The sequence below is a fragment of the Physeter macrocephalus genome, chromosome 19 (assembly GCF_002837175.3).
Source record: "Physeter macrocephalus isolate SW-GA chromosome 19, ASM283717v5, whole genome shotgun sequence".
In the NCBI taxonomy this organism is placed as follows: domain Eukaryota; kingdom Metazoa; phylum Chordata; class Mammalia; order Artiodactyla; family Physeteridae; genus Physeter; species Physeter macrocephalus.
Genome location: NC_041232.1, coordinates 19,679,721 through 19,692,625, shown reverse-complemented (window position 1 = coordinate 19,692,625; position 12,905 = coordinate 19,679,721). Strand labels below are relative to the sequence as shown.

The following is a 12,905-nucleotide window of genomic DNA, read 5'->3' as shown; positions in this document are numbered from 1 at the left end:
GGCTCACGGGCCCAGCCGCTCCGCGGCACGTGGGATCTTCCCGGACCGGGGCACGAACCCGCGTCCCCCGCATCGGCAGGCGGACTCTCCACCACTGCGCCACCAGGGAAGCCCCACCACCTGATATTTCAGCACGTTCCCAGCCTGGGGACATGACCCGGGCTGGCTTCACGCTTATCCTCACCTGGAACCTGGTCAACTGATGGATCAGAGCGTTTCGGATCGTCTGGATCTGGGACGAGATGACTGAGAGCACGGAGGCATCGATGCGATTAAACTCGTCAAAACAGCCCCAAGCCCCACACTGAGCAAGGCCCGAGAAAATCTTCCCGATGGCCTAGGATGAAAGAAGTGTCAGGACAAGGGCAATCTTCATTTTGAAAACTGCAAGCAATCCATGTATGGATACCATTTTCTAAATTAAAAGCGAACGACGATCAGAACCTACTGTATAGCACCGGGGACTCTACTCAGTGCTCTGTAGTGAGATAAATGGGAAAGAAATCCAAAAAATCCAAAAAATCCAAAAAAGAGGGGATATATGTATACGTATAGCTGATTCACTTTGCTGTACAGCAGAAACTAACACAACAGTGTAAAGCAGCTCTACGCCAATAAAAATCTTAAAAATAAAAAAAGCAAATGACGCTCATCAGATTGGCAGGAAGAGCCACCCCAGCAGTGGGTCTTCCTGGCAAGATTTCCAAGGCCTCTCGTGGGCCAGCTCCCACTCATAGGATTTCACAAATTAAGGATTTTTTTAGAAAATTTGTATTGGACTATAGTTGATTTACAATGTTGTGTTAGTTTCTGCTGTACGGCACAGTGAATCAGTTACACGTATACATACATCCACTCTTTTTCAGATTCTTTTCCCATCTAGGTCATTACAGAGTATTGAGTAGAGTTCCCTGTGCTACACAGCAGGTCCTTACCAGTTATCTAGTTTATACAGAGCAGTGTATATATGTCCATCCCAATCTCCCAACTTATCCCTCCTCCCCTTTCCCCCTGGTAACCATAAGTTTGTTTTCTACATCTGTGACTCTATTTCTGTTTTGTAATTAAGTTCAAGGATTTCACAAATTAAGGATTTTAATGTAAAAACCCAGATTTCTGGCTTCTCTTGAGATGATGGAAAATCTAACAACACTGGGTCCACTTTTCCAAGTGGCAACAATTGACCTAAGCTCAATAGCGGCTCCCCCTTTAGATGGAGCTTTGCTTTCCAGTTGGCCACAGTCCCCACCACTCTCTATCGTCTGTCTGCTGCTTTATTCATCTACACTATCTAGCTGACTCCAGTGGGCATTTAGTTTGGGACTCTTGCTCTACATGCTGCTAACAAAGAGATACAGCCAAGTTCCTAGACTGCGATGGTGAAACGTTTCCTACTATGTTCCTCCAGCTGTCACCATGTCATCTCATGGAAGCGTATGAGGTGAAATGCCTTCCCACGCTGTCCCCCTTTTAGCCCTCTGCCTAAGAAGACCGTACCAGAAGTGACGCCAGGGACTTACTTTGTAATCCATGCCTTCGCCGCAGTTGGTTACAACACAGAGCAAGCCCAAGGCTTTGGCCAGGTCCTTGGTGGTCTCAGTTTTGCCAGTCCCTGCTGGGCCAGCAGGGGCCCCACCCAGATACATGGACAGCGCCTGTTAGAAGCCAAACGCAAAACATACGTTGTCTGATTCACGGAGAGAAACAGGTGTCAATTCCCAGTTTGTGACAGTCTATGCAGGAATATATAAATGGCAATGGACCAGTTCACACTCACCTTTTCTGACAGTCACCACTTTTTTTAAGTCTTTATTGAATTTGTTACAATATCGCTTCTGTTTTGTGTTTTGGTTTTTTGGCCCCGAGGCATGTGCGATCTCAGCTCCCGGAACAGGGAGCGAACCCGCACCCCCTGCATTGGAGGGCGAAGTCTTAACCACTGGACCGCCAGGGAAGTCCCTGACAGTCACCATTTTTAACGTTTCTTTTCTGTCTTTCTCCGTTGACCTCCACTGACCACCGCCCCCCCCCGCCCCCCATTATATAGGACCCAGTGCACCAGGGACTCTGCAATATGCTGGACTCTGTACCCACCCTGAGGACAAGGCCTAGCAGTTCCCAGAGCTGAGGCTGATGGAAGCATGGACATCTGTGCAGGGAAGGATTAATTTTGCCCAAAGAAAGGTTTGGCCCTTGGTCTCTAGATCCTAGGAGCTGACCTCTAAGCCCTCAGAATGCCCTGCCTGAGAAGGGTGTCCTTGTTTATCTGGGGACCTTGGGCCACGCCGGACAGTCTAACAGTGTGATTTATGGTGGCAGCCTTGGGCCACATGGTATCATCAGGTCAACTTCCGCAGGGTCTGGGGACTAAGGTCAATCGTTCGGGGGGTCAGTCATGTGTGCATGACAAGCCCCCAGTTAAAGCGTTGGCCACCGAGGCTCGCTGGGCTTCCCTGGGTAGCAGGACTTCACACGCGCGGCCACACAGAGCTGCCAGAGGAAACGATGCGTCTGGACAGCTGCATCAGAGAGGAAACTGAAGGCTGAAATCTCCTGGACCCTGTCCTATGCTTCCTCCCATTGCTGATTTTGATCTGTATCCATTTGCTGCGAAAACCATAACCACGATGACAATGGCTTTACTGAATCCTGTCATTCCTTTTAGCAAACTATTGAACCGGAGGGTGGTTTGAGGGGCCGCCTGAACTTGAAACAGCCCAATCACAAAAGGTGGCACGTAGGTCATATTCCAAATGGAAACTCTTTTATAGATTTTGAAAGTGTAACATCCTTTACTCTCAGCATTAACTTCCTGGGGCTGCCTGCAACAAAGAACCACAAACTGGCTGGCTTAAAACAACAGAAGTGTATTCTTTCACAGTTCTGGAGGCTAAAAGTCTGAAATCAAGGTGTGGGCAGGGCCACACTCCTTCCGAAGGCTCCAGGGGAGGATCCTTCCTGGCCTCTTCCAGCTTCTGGTGGCCCCAGGTGTCCCTGGCTTGTGGCCGCCTCCCTCCCGTCTCTGTCTCCGTCTTCACATCACTTTCTCTGTGTCTCTGTGTTCTCTTCTCTTCTTACAAGGACATTAGTCACTGGTATTAGGCCCCTAATCCAGGATGTTCTCACCCCAATCCTTAACTAATTCGATCTGCCAAGACCTTATTTCTAAATAAGGTCACATCCGAGCTTCCGAGCAGACCTGAATTTGGGGCAGGGTAGGGGACACTGGTCAACCCAGTACACCATCACAATTACCACAGTCACCCTTAGAGAAAAACACATAACCCCAGGTGAACGATCACCAAGAGACCCAGGCTGCCAATCACCTGAGTGAGAGTCAGGTAAATCCGGTCCGTAAGGGGCGTGATAACCAGCCTCCCGTTCAAACCCATGTACTCGTAGCCGTAGCTGAAGGTCCCCGTGCACTGGCGGATGTTCAGCTCATCTGGTTCTCGGTCCCAGTAAAACCGCAGCTGACTTTCCCATTCGAACTCCCGGGCCTCGAGAATGCTGGAAGGTGAGCAACGGGGGATAAGTGAAGAGAGAAAGAAATGCAGCAGAAGGTGGACAAGGGGTAGGAAGGAGAGATGCTGAGAGAGGCCAGAGGACGACAAGAGAGAGGTTTCGAGACGCCAGGCCCCTACCTGCCCCGTATGAAAGAGTCAACTATATCTCGGGCGTGCACGTCGATGATGAGGACGGTGTTGTATTTCTTTCTGTCGTTTCTGCTTAAGGACATGGTGATCCGAGTGACCAGCTCATCAATCTGCCGGTGCATCTTCCGGCCGTAGTTCTTCATGGCCTGCTTCTCCCCTCGCTGCACTTTACGGAAGACATCTTCCACCTCCCAGGTCCACCACACCTGGCTGGCGGCCAGCACCACCATCCCTTGGTACAGGAGCACCCAGTCGACCCTAAAGGAAAAGCACATCTTCAACGAGATCGTCCCAGGATTGGGACCGAAAACGGTCCTGTCAAGAATCTAATTCTTTCAAAAGGAAATCCTGCTGTACACTGTTGTAAATTGGTACAGCTACTAAGGAGAACAGTAAGGAGCTTCCTTTAAAAAACTTAAAATAGAACTACCATATGATCCAGCAATCCCACTCCTAGACATATACCCGGAGAAAACCATAACCCGAAAGGATACATGCACCCCAATGTTCACTGCTGCACGATTTACAATAGCCAAGACATGGAAGTAACCTAAATGTCCATCGACAGAGGAATGGATAAAGAAGATGTGGTACATTTACACAATGGACTATTACCCAGTCATAAAAAGAATGAAACAATGCCATTTGCAGCAACATGGACGGACCTAGAGATTATCATACTCAGTGAAGCAAGTCACACAGAGAAAGACAAATATCATATGACAGCACTCATATGTGGAATCTAATTTTTTAAAAAGATACAAATGAACTTATTTACAACAGAGAAGCAGACATAGATATCGAAAACAAACTCATGGTTACCAAATGGGAAACTTGTGCAGGAGTGATAAATCAGGAGCTTCGGATGAACATACATACACTACTATATGTAGGACAGATAACCAACAAGGACCTACTGTATAGCTCAGGGAACTCTACCCAATATTCTGTGATAACCTATATGAGAAAAGAATATGAAAAAAAGAAAACGAATATATGTATATGTATAACTGAATCACTTTGCTGTACACACTAAAACTACAATGTTATGTAGACACAACATTGTAAATCAACTATGCTCCAATAAAATTAAAATATTTAAAAAAGAATCTATTTCGGGCTTCCCTGGTGGCGCAGTGGTGGAGAGTCCGCCTGCCGATGCAGGGGCCGCGGGTTCGTGCCCCGGTCCGGGAGGATCCCACGTGCCGCGGAGCGGCTGGGCCCGTGAGCCATGGCCACTGGGCCTGCGCGTCCGGAGCCTGTGCTCCGCGGCGGGAGAGGCCACAACGGTGAGGGGTCCGCGTACCGCAAAAAAAAAAAAAAAAAGAATCTATTTCTTTCATACAGATGGCCAACAGGCACATGAAAAGATGCTCAACAATGCTAATTACTAGATAAATGCAAATCAAAACTGCAATGAGGTAGCACCTCACACCGGTCAGAATGGCCATCATCAAAAAGTCTACAAACATAAACGCTGGAGAGGGTGTGGAGCAAAGGGAACCCTCCTACACTGTTGGTGGGAATGTAAACTGGTGCAGCCACTACAGAGAACAGTATGGAGGCTTCTTCAAAAACTAAAAATAGAGTTACCGTATGATCTAGCAATCCCACTCCTGGGCAGATATCCGGAAAAGACAAAAATTCTAATTCAAAAAGATATATGGGGACTTCCCTGGCGGTCCAGTGGTTAACACTCCACGCTTCCACTGCAGGGGGTGTGGGTTCAATCCCTGGTCAGGGAACTAAGATCCACAAGCTGCGCGGTGCGGCCAAAACAAAAAGATGTATGCACCTCAATGTTTACAGCAGCACTATTTACAATAGCCAGGCCATGGAAGCAACCTAATACAATGGAATATTACTCAGTCATAAAACAGAATGAAATAATGCCATTTGCAGCAACATGGATGGACCTAGAGATTATCATACTCAGTGAAGTAAGTCAGACAAAGACAAACATCATATGATATCACTTATATGTGGAATCTAAAAAATAATACAAATGAACTTATTTATGAAACAGAAACAGACTCAGACATAGAAAACAAACTTATGGTTACTAAACAGGAAGGTGGGAAATAAATTAGGAGTATGGGATTAACAGATACGAACCAATATACATAAAATAGATAAGTAACAAGGATTTACTGTATAGTACAGGGAATTATATTCAGTATCTTGTAGTAACCTATAAAGGAAAAGAATCAGGAATGTATATATATATGAGTGTGTGTATAACTGAATCACTTTGCTGTACACCTGATACTAACACAATATGGTAAATCAACTATACTTCAATTTAAAAAAAATCTATTTCTTTGATCTGGAATAGGGAAGGCAAAGTATGAGCTGCAGGTAAGCAAAGGAGGATAAAACTTCTGGGCAGATAGTAAAACACCAGGCCAACAGAGACACGCACATGAAAAAGTTACAGGTGCACGACTGTGTAAAAGATGCCAGATCACTTTAAAGATGTGTCTTTACAGATGTTTAAAAATTATTTAACAGGGGCTTCCCTGGTGGCGCAGTGGTTGCGCGTCCGCCTGCCGATGCAGGGGACACGGGTTTGCGCCCCGGTCCGGGAAGATCCCATATGCCGTGGAGCGGCTGGGCCCGTGAGCCATGGCCGCTGGGCCTGCGCGTCCGGAGCCTGTGCTCCGCAACGGGAGAGGCCACAACAGAGGGAGGCCCACATACCACAAAAAAAAAAAAAAAAATTATTTAACATTATGGGCATACTGTAAGAATTTTTTAATTTTTAAAAATTCCAACAAAAAAATTAATTAGCTCTGACCACACTCCCCCGTGGTTCCTTGTTATAGTTTCCTGAGTGTCACTCGGCACTCTTTTCTATTCTCATACAAACCTGTTCAAAGTTCAAGATACACAAATATGAGGAGAAGGGCTTGTGAGGGCTGTTTCTCCAAAATCGGCATCAGGGAACACAAGCTACACTGCACCTTGCTTTTCTCACCTATTGGTTCTAGTGGGCATGCGTCTAGGTCAACGGACATAGGTCTGACCCGGTCCTCGTCAAAGCTGGACGATATTTCAGAGCATCAAAGTATCGCAATTGAAGCAGACGTTTCTGCAATGATGTCTATTCAAGTTGCTTCCAGTTCTTTTGCCAATACAAACAATACCACGGTAAACGTCTCTCTACATCGTTTGGCACTGTCTGGAGGCATTTTTGGCTGTCACAACTGGGGGAAAGGGTATTGCTGGCATCTAGTGGGTGCTAGAGGCCAGGGAGGCTGCTAAACATCCTACAATAAACAGCACCGTCTCCCCACAGCAAAGAATTATCCGGCCGCAGATGTCAACAGCACCGATGGTGAGAAACCCTGCTTTATGCACATCCTGAGGAGTCAGAGCGGCTTCTAGTGTTACGGACCAGAATCCCAAGTGCAGGGCAACCAGTACAAAAGCACTTTTTTGATAGTTTATTTTAACAGGAATAGTCAGATTACTTTAAAACGTTGTAGCAATCCGTCCCCCCACCAGCCATGCACAGTGCTGTCCTCTCACCGCACCCTCTCCAGCACTAGGCATTATATTCTTTTGAATTTTTGCCAATCTGAAAGGTGAACAAAACAATATCTCATTCGGCCTTAATCTGCAGATCCTTGATGACCAGGGAAGTCTTTCCTCTTTTCATATGTTTATCAGCCGCTTGGATTTCCCCTACTGACATACTAATTTCCAAAGCTGGTACGTGCCTTGAAACACATTAGGGCAAACTTTTCTTCTAAATCGTACCTAAAAAAATAACGGACCCAGAGCTATAAGTTCCAATCCAGTAAAAGTGACTGCAAATGACGAGTCATTATCGTGATGATGGACATTAATGGCAAAATAAATTTTAAAGAATGTTTAAAACAATAATAAGTATTTGGCTTTAATGTCTTGTGTTAAAATTGTGCGGTGCCTCTAAAACCTAAATAGTATGTATAGTTTTGGTCCTGACACACAAGAGAGATGTAACAAAGGTGATGGAGGTCCAGAGGATGGTACTGAAATGAACAAAGATGGATCTTGCCAAAGGCAACAAACCTGGGAAGTAGGAAACCAGGAAAGGTGGAAACACTGTAACCAGAGAAAATAAAGTGGTTCAGGGCAGAGCTAAGATGAACATGATGGTGTTTGGCAAATCCCAGGACAGCGGGTGTGCTCTGGGGCTACATACACCTGGGCCTGCCCTCTCACTGATGCTGAAACATGTCCGCTCAAGTAAATCAATATTACCATTTCAGGGACTCACCCCCTTCATTAGGAGCGATAAGTTCGCTTTAGCAGAGGGGTATTTAGGTGAGGAAAGGGTGGCTCAGACATTTCCCAATTAATCAGGTTGAATTCTCTTAACCCTGTCTTCCACCAACCACACGTTGTCACACATAGCAACACCTGGCAAAGTAGTAGTTATGAGGCAAATAAAATGAATAAATGCAGATATAAAATTCATACGATTTGAGAACATTGCAGAGATTTTTAGATATTCTGCGATCTCTACTTCTGAAGGGCAGTGGTTTCTGTCTAGTTCAGTTTTGAAACAGCATCAAGCACAGTGATTAGCCCAGAGCAGGAATCCAATAAACGCTAGTAAAATGAATGAATACAGCCCACGATGGGCTAAGGCCACCTCCTATCAGCTCATGAGAGGTAACTGACAAATATTGAGGAATTTTGCAGGCGGGGTGTTAAACTTCTTACCATTATTCCATACAGCTTTTTTTTTTTTTTTTAATTTTGGCCACGCCACGCAGCTTGTTGGATCTCAGTTCCCCAACCAGGGACGGAACCCAGGCCCTTGGCAGTGAAAGGGTGGAGTCTTAACCACTGGACTGCCAGGGAATTCCCTCCATTTAGCCTTCTTGAAATCAGACATGTGGGAGTATTTACACCATGGGAATTGGGAAATGCTCTACAGCAAAGCTTTTTTTCCCCCAGAGAGCTAGTTTACTAATATACCACTGAATGTATGTATATATATATATGGACACCTGATTACATAAAGAGGTAAACCAATTTTTTTATATGGTGCAGAACCTAAAACAAAGCAGGATCCTAATCAGACAAATATTATGCTCTGTTCTAATAATTTATTTAAACAGACATTTTCAGTTTGCAAAATCAAAAAGGCAGCATGCGAAACCAAGAGGATGGTGTTCTCATAATAATAAAGACTTTATGTCTGCATAAAGGCCCTGCCAAATATACAACTCTCCTGGAAAGTTATCCAAAGATGCTTTACGGGCTTTGAGTTCAGCCCTCTTAGCCACTACGATCAGGCATGGTTCAGCTCAGTGCTTGGAAGCTTCTAGGCCACAAAAATCAAAGAATGATTGAAATTCATCAACTACTTTAGAAACAACTTTACCCATTAACCTACACATAGAATCCACCTTAATGAACACTTGGTTTCTGGTGGGTCACTAGGTTCTCACACTTGAGCTCAGAATCCCCTGGGATATTGTGAAAACCCAGATCCCTGGGCCCCACCCCGAGAATTTCTTTTTTTTTTTTTCTAATATTTATTTGTTTGTTTGTTTATTTTGGCTGCACCAAGTCTTAGTTGCAGCACACGGGATCTTAGCTGCGGCATGTGGACTTCTTGGTTGCAGCATGTGAACTCTTAGTTGCGGCATGCATGTGGGATCTAGTTCCCCAATCAGAGATTGAACCCAGGCCCCCTGCATTGGGAACATGAAGTCTTACCCACTGGACCACCAGGGAAGTCCCTCGATAATCTCTGTTGGGGCAGGTTTGGGATGGGGCCCAGGAATATGTATTTCTAACAGGCTCCCAGGGACCCTGATGCTGCCGGTCCGGGGACCACACTTTGAGACGTGCTATATGAGGTGATCCTTACAGGACAGATATACATCAGCTTATTTAGCTACGGCAGGAAAAGAAAACCTCATTTGAAATGTCAGTTGATCTACTCCAAACCTTGAAAATTGATCCATTATGACCATAAATATGATAAAGTAACACACAATCACATTTACAATCTTACCTGGTTCTGTCTTCACAGTATCTAAAGATAGCCTCTTTGGTAATTAGCCTGTTAGTTCTCCGCATTTCATTCAAAATTGCTGTCATCCAGTCCTCCACGCGCCCCTCGGCCCGGATGATCTTCCGGAACTCCATGACCTCTCCTTCTGCTGAAATCATGGCAGACACCAGTTTTTCTCCACTGTCCCCGTCATTAAACCTCAGCAGTGCTATGTTGTCGTACATCTGCAATACAGTGGGAGAAGCCACCCTGTAATACCTTCCCTGGGTTCTGGAATCAAAGAACAGCCTGCAGTGCCTCATCACACATCAGCGCTGCCAGGATGCCAGCAATAGCATCAGAGACCACATGCTAAATAGATGTCCATTCATTCAATGACAAACGTTCATTGGGTACTTTCGCTTATCCTGAACTATGCAAAGGTCGGTGGTAGATTAAACAAAAAGAAAGAAAGAGAAGACAGACTCCCCCCAACACACACACTTGAGATTCTAGGGCATATGCTGATATGAAGAGGTATCTGGATATACGGACCAGCTGAAATCAGCATTAACTGAAGGAAAAGTATTGCATTAAGTACTTGATCCTTAGTGCTTTATTTATTTGGAATAAAGGAATTGCTCGAAAACACTGGTTCTTCACCACGGATGATTTTGCCCCCAGGGGACACTGGGTGCCGTCTGGAGACATTTTTGGTCGTCATAGCTGGAGAGGGATGCTCCTGGCATCTTTTGCGTAGGGGCCAGGGGTGCTGCTGAACATCCTACAATGCACGGGACAGCCCCCCACTCCCACCCCCGACACACACATATACACACAGAGAGAGAAAAAAATTATTTGGCCCAAGATGCCAATAGTGCCAAGGCTGAGAAACCTTGCTCTGGGCTGATACTAAATATAGAGCTTTGATTAGTTGACCAAAGATTATTCCTGGCCCAGCTCTGATTCTCTATCACAAGAGAAAGTTTTGTCTGTTGTGTTTCCTGCCATTCAATATCGCTCACAGATACACATAAGTTTATGTAAAAGTATGAAAACACGGGCTGGAAGGAATTACATCATAGCCATGATAGCGGGTGCCTCTTGAAAGTGGAGGAAGAACTGTGAACGGGGATGGAATGAAGAGTATGTCAACTTTATCTCTACAAATTTATTTTACAAAAAAAGAGACAAAGCAAATATGACTAACTGGTAACAAGAGTGTCAATTCTGGGTGGCAGATAAGGTTCTTTAGCCAACACTGTAAGGCAGGCACTGTTCTAAGTACTTTACAAATATTAACCCATTTAATCTTTATCGTTATACATTTTTATAATTGGAGTTATCTGCATTTACAGATAAGAAAACTGATGCCCAGAGAGGTTAAGTAACTTGCCAAAGGTCACACAGCAAATCCATGCAGAGCCAGGATTTGAACTCACACAACCTGGCTGGATGTGCTACACCACTATCCTGTCTCTCTGCTTATTGTATTAGTCTTTGTGTATTTCTGTATTGCTTTAGTTTCTCCAAAAAATGTTGTTTGGGGGACTGTGGAAAAAGAGCAACAGATAGCAGCTGAGTGCTGGTGTGACTTCAGACTACAGTGGATTTCATCAGATTTATGCTTCAAATAAAAACCCCAGCAGCGTTTCACAGTCTTAAACCCCTGGGTTGAACCGAACTGTGTAGAAGACTTGAATACAACAAACTGCAGTTACAGAGCTTTCGCTACCTCTCCCCTGGGAGCGCCGGGGGGCCCACCTTGATCATGTGCTCCTGGACGCAGAGGGGGTCACTGTTGCCCAGGATGCTGAGCAACTCGTCGTCGGAAATGAAGAAGAACCTGGGGAAGGCGTTCCTCTTGGAATCCAAGTAGTCGTTCAGGCTCTTCTGGCACTTCTCCAGGCCCTCGCTGATGTTCTGCAGCTCTCTGAGGCGGTTCGGGGCCTCACAGCATCTCTTGATCACGGGGTCTTTCAAGGTCTCGCCCATGATCTGGACAAAGTCAAGAGGACAGCTGTCAAGCCAGGGAAGCAGGAGCCCGGCTCTTGTCCCGGGTGAGCATCTGCCAGGGTCCAGGCACAACAGAGCAAACCCGACAAACCAGAACCCCCACCTTCAGGGAGGCCAAATTGGCAAAAACTGTTAAGTGTTTAAATAAGCACCTTCAGGGACTTCCCTGGTGGTCCAGTGGCTAAAACTCCACTCTCCCGATGCAGGGGGCCCGGGGTTCAATCCGTGGTCAGGGAACTAGATCCCACGTGCCGCAACTAAAATCCCACATGCGGCAACAAACATCCCGCGTGCCACAACTAAGACCCGGTGCAGCTAAATAAATAAATAAATATCTATTTTAAAAATTCAAAATAAATAAGTAAATACTTTCTAACGTACCATATATACGTAACTTACTTATTTCCGATGTTTATTTTTTTTCCATCTTCCCGCTAGAAGGTCAGATGCCCTGCGTAGAGATCTTTCTGACTTTTGTTCAGTGTTTCCCCAGGTGCCTACAACAGTGTCTGCAAACAGCAGAGCCTCCCAACAGTGTCTGCAAACAGCAGACCCTCCATCAGCATTTGCTGGATGAATAAAGCCAGCAGTTTCACTCTGAGCAATTTGTATGCACCTGAATATTCCCCACTCTATATAATGGCAAAAACATAATGATAAGAAAGGAAAAGAAAGAAAAGGAAATAGCCTAAATGTCCAATGAGAGGGAATTAGGTCAAAATTTGCTGTGACAATTTAGATGTTTATTTATTGAAATATATGATGAGGATGTTAAATTTTGAAAAGATCATACTGATAAGAATGATCCTATTTCATAGAATAATTACATATTTATTGTTATGTTTACATAGGAATTAACAAATTTTGGAAAGATACATGTTGAACTATTGAAATGGTTATCTTGGGCGTGCGAGTGTAGCTATTTTTTCCTTTCTTTTTCTTTCTTTCTTTTTTTTTGCTTTTTTATAATGCCTCAGTCCTTCTATAATGAATAGGTATCTGTTGCGTAATTTTTTTAAGTTTAAAAAAAAGCTTATGCAGATGGATAAGAAAAAAAAATCATAAACTCTAATGGACAAAAGAGATCCAAAACGTGAGCTGGCTGCCCGTAACTGGAGAATACAGCAGCATCGCTGAGCAGCAAAGTACCTGGGCTTTGAGGTCAGGTGGGCTGGGTGAAAATCCTCACCCCACTAATTACTAGCAGCAGTGACCACTGGTACCACCCTTTTCTG

General features: G+C 45.0%; 1 protein-coding gene across 1 annotated transcript in view; it reads right to left on the bottom strand.

Moving 5' to 3' along the window:
* DNAH10 (dynein axonemal heavy chain 10) overlaps positions 1 to 12,905 on the bottom strand; it is a 116,215-nt gene that overhangs the window by 35,279 nt on the left and 68,031 nt on the right. Inside the window, exons 29-34 of the mRNA XM_028480570.2 lie at positions 11,419 to 11,652; positions 9,676 to 9,899; positions 3,645 to 3,914; positions 3,327 to 3,510; positions 1,521 to 1,655; positions 185 to 337 (exon numbers count right to left, since the gene is read on the bottom strand). Coding sequence (XP_028336371.1) covers positions 185 to 337; positions 1,521 to 1,655; positions 3,327 to 3,510; positions 3,645 to 3,914; positions 9,676 to 9,899; positions 11,419 to 11,652 — 1,200 coding nt within the window. The remainder of the gene's footprint in view (positions 1 to 184; positions 338 to 1,520; positions 1,656 to 3,326; positions 3,511 to 3,644; positions 3,915 to 9,675; positions 9,900 to 11,418; positions 11,653 to 12,905) is intronic.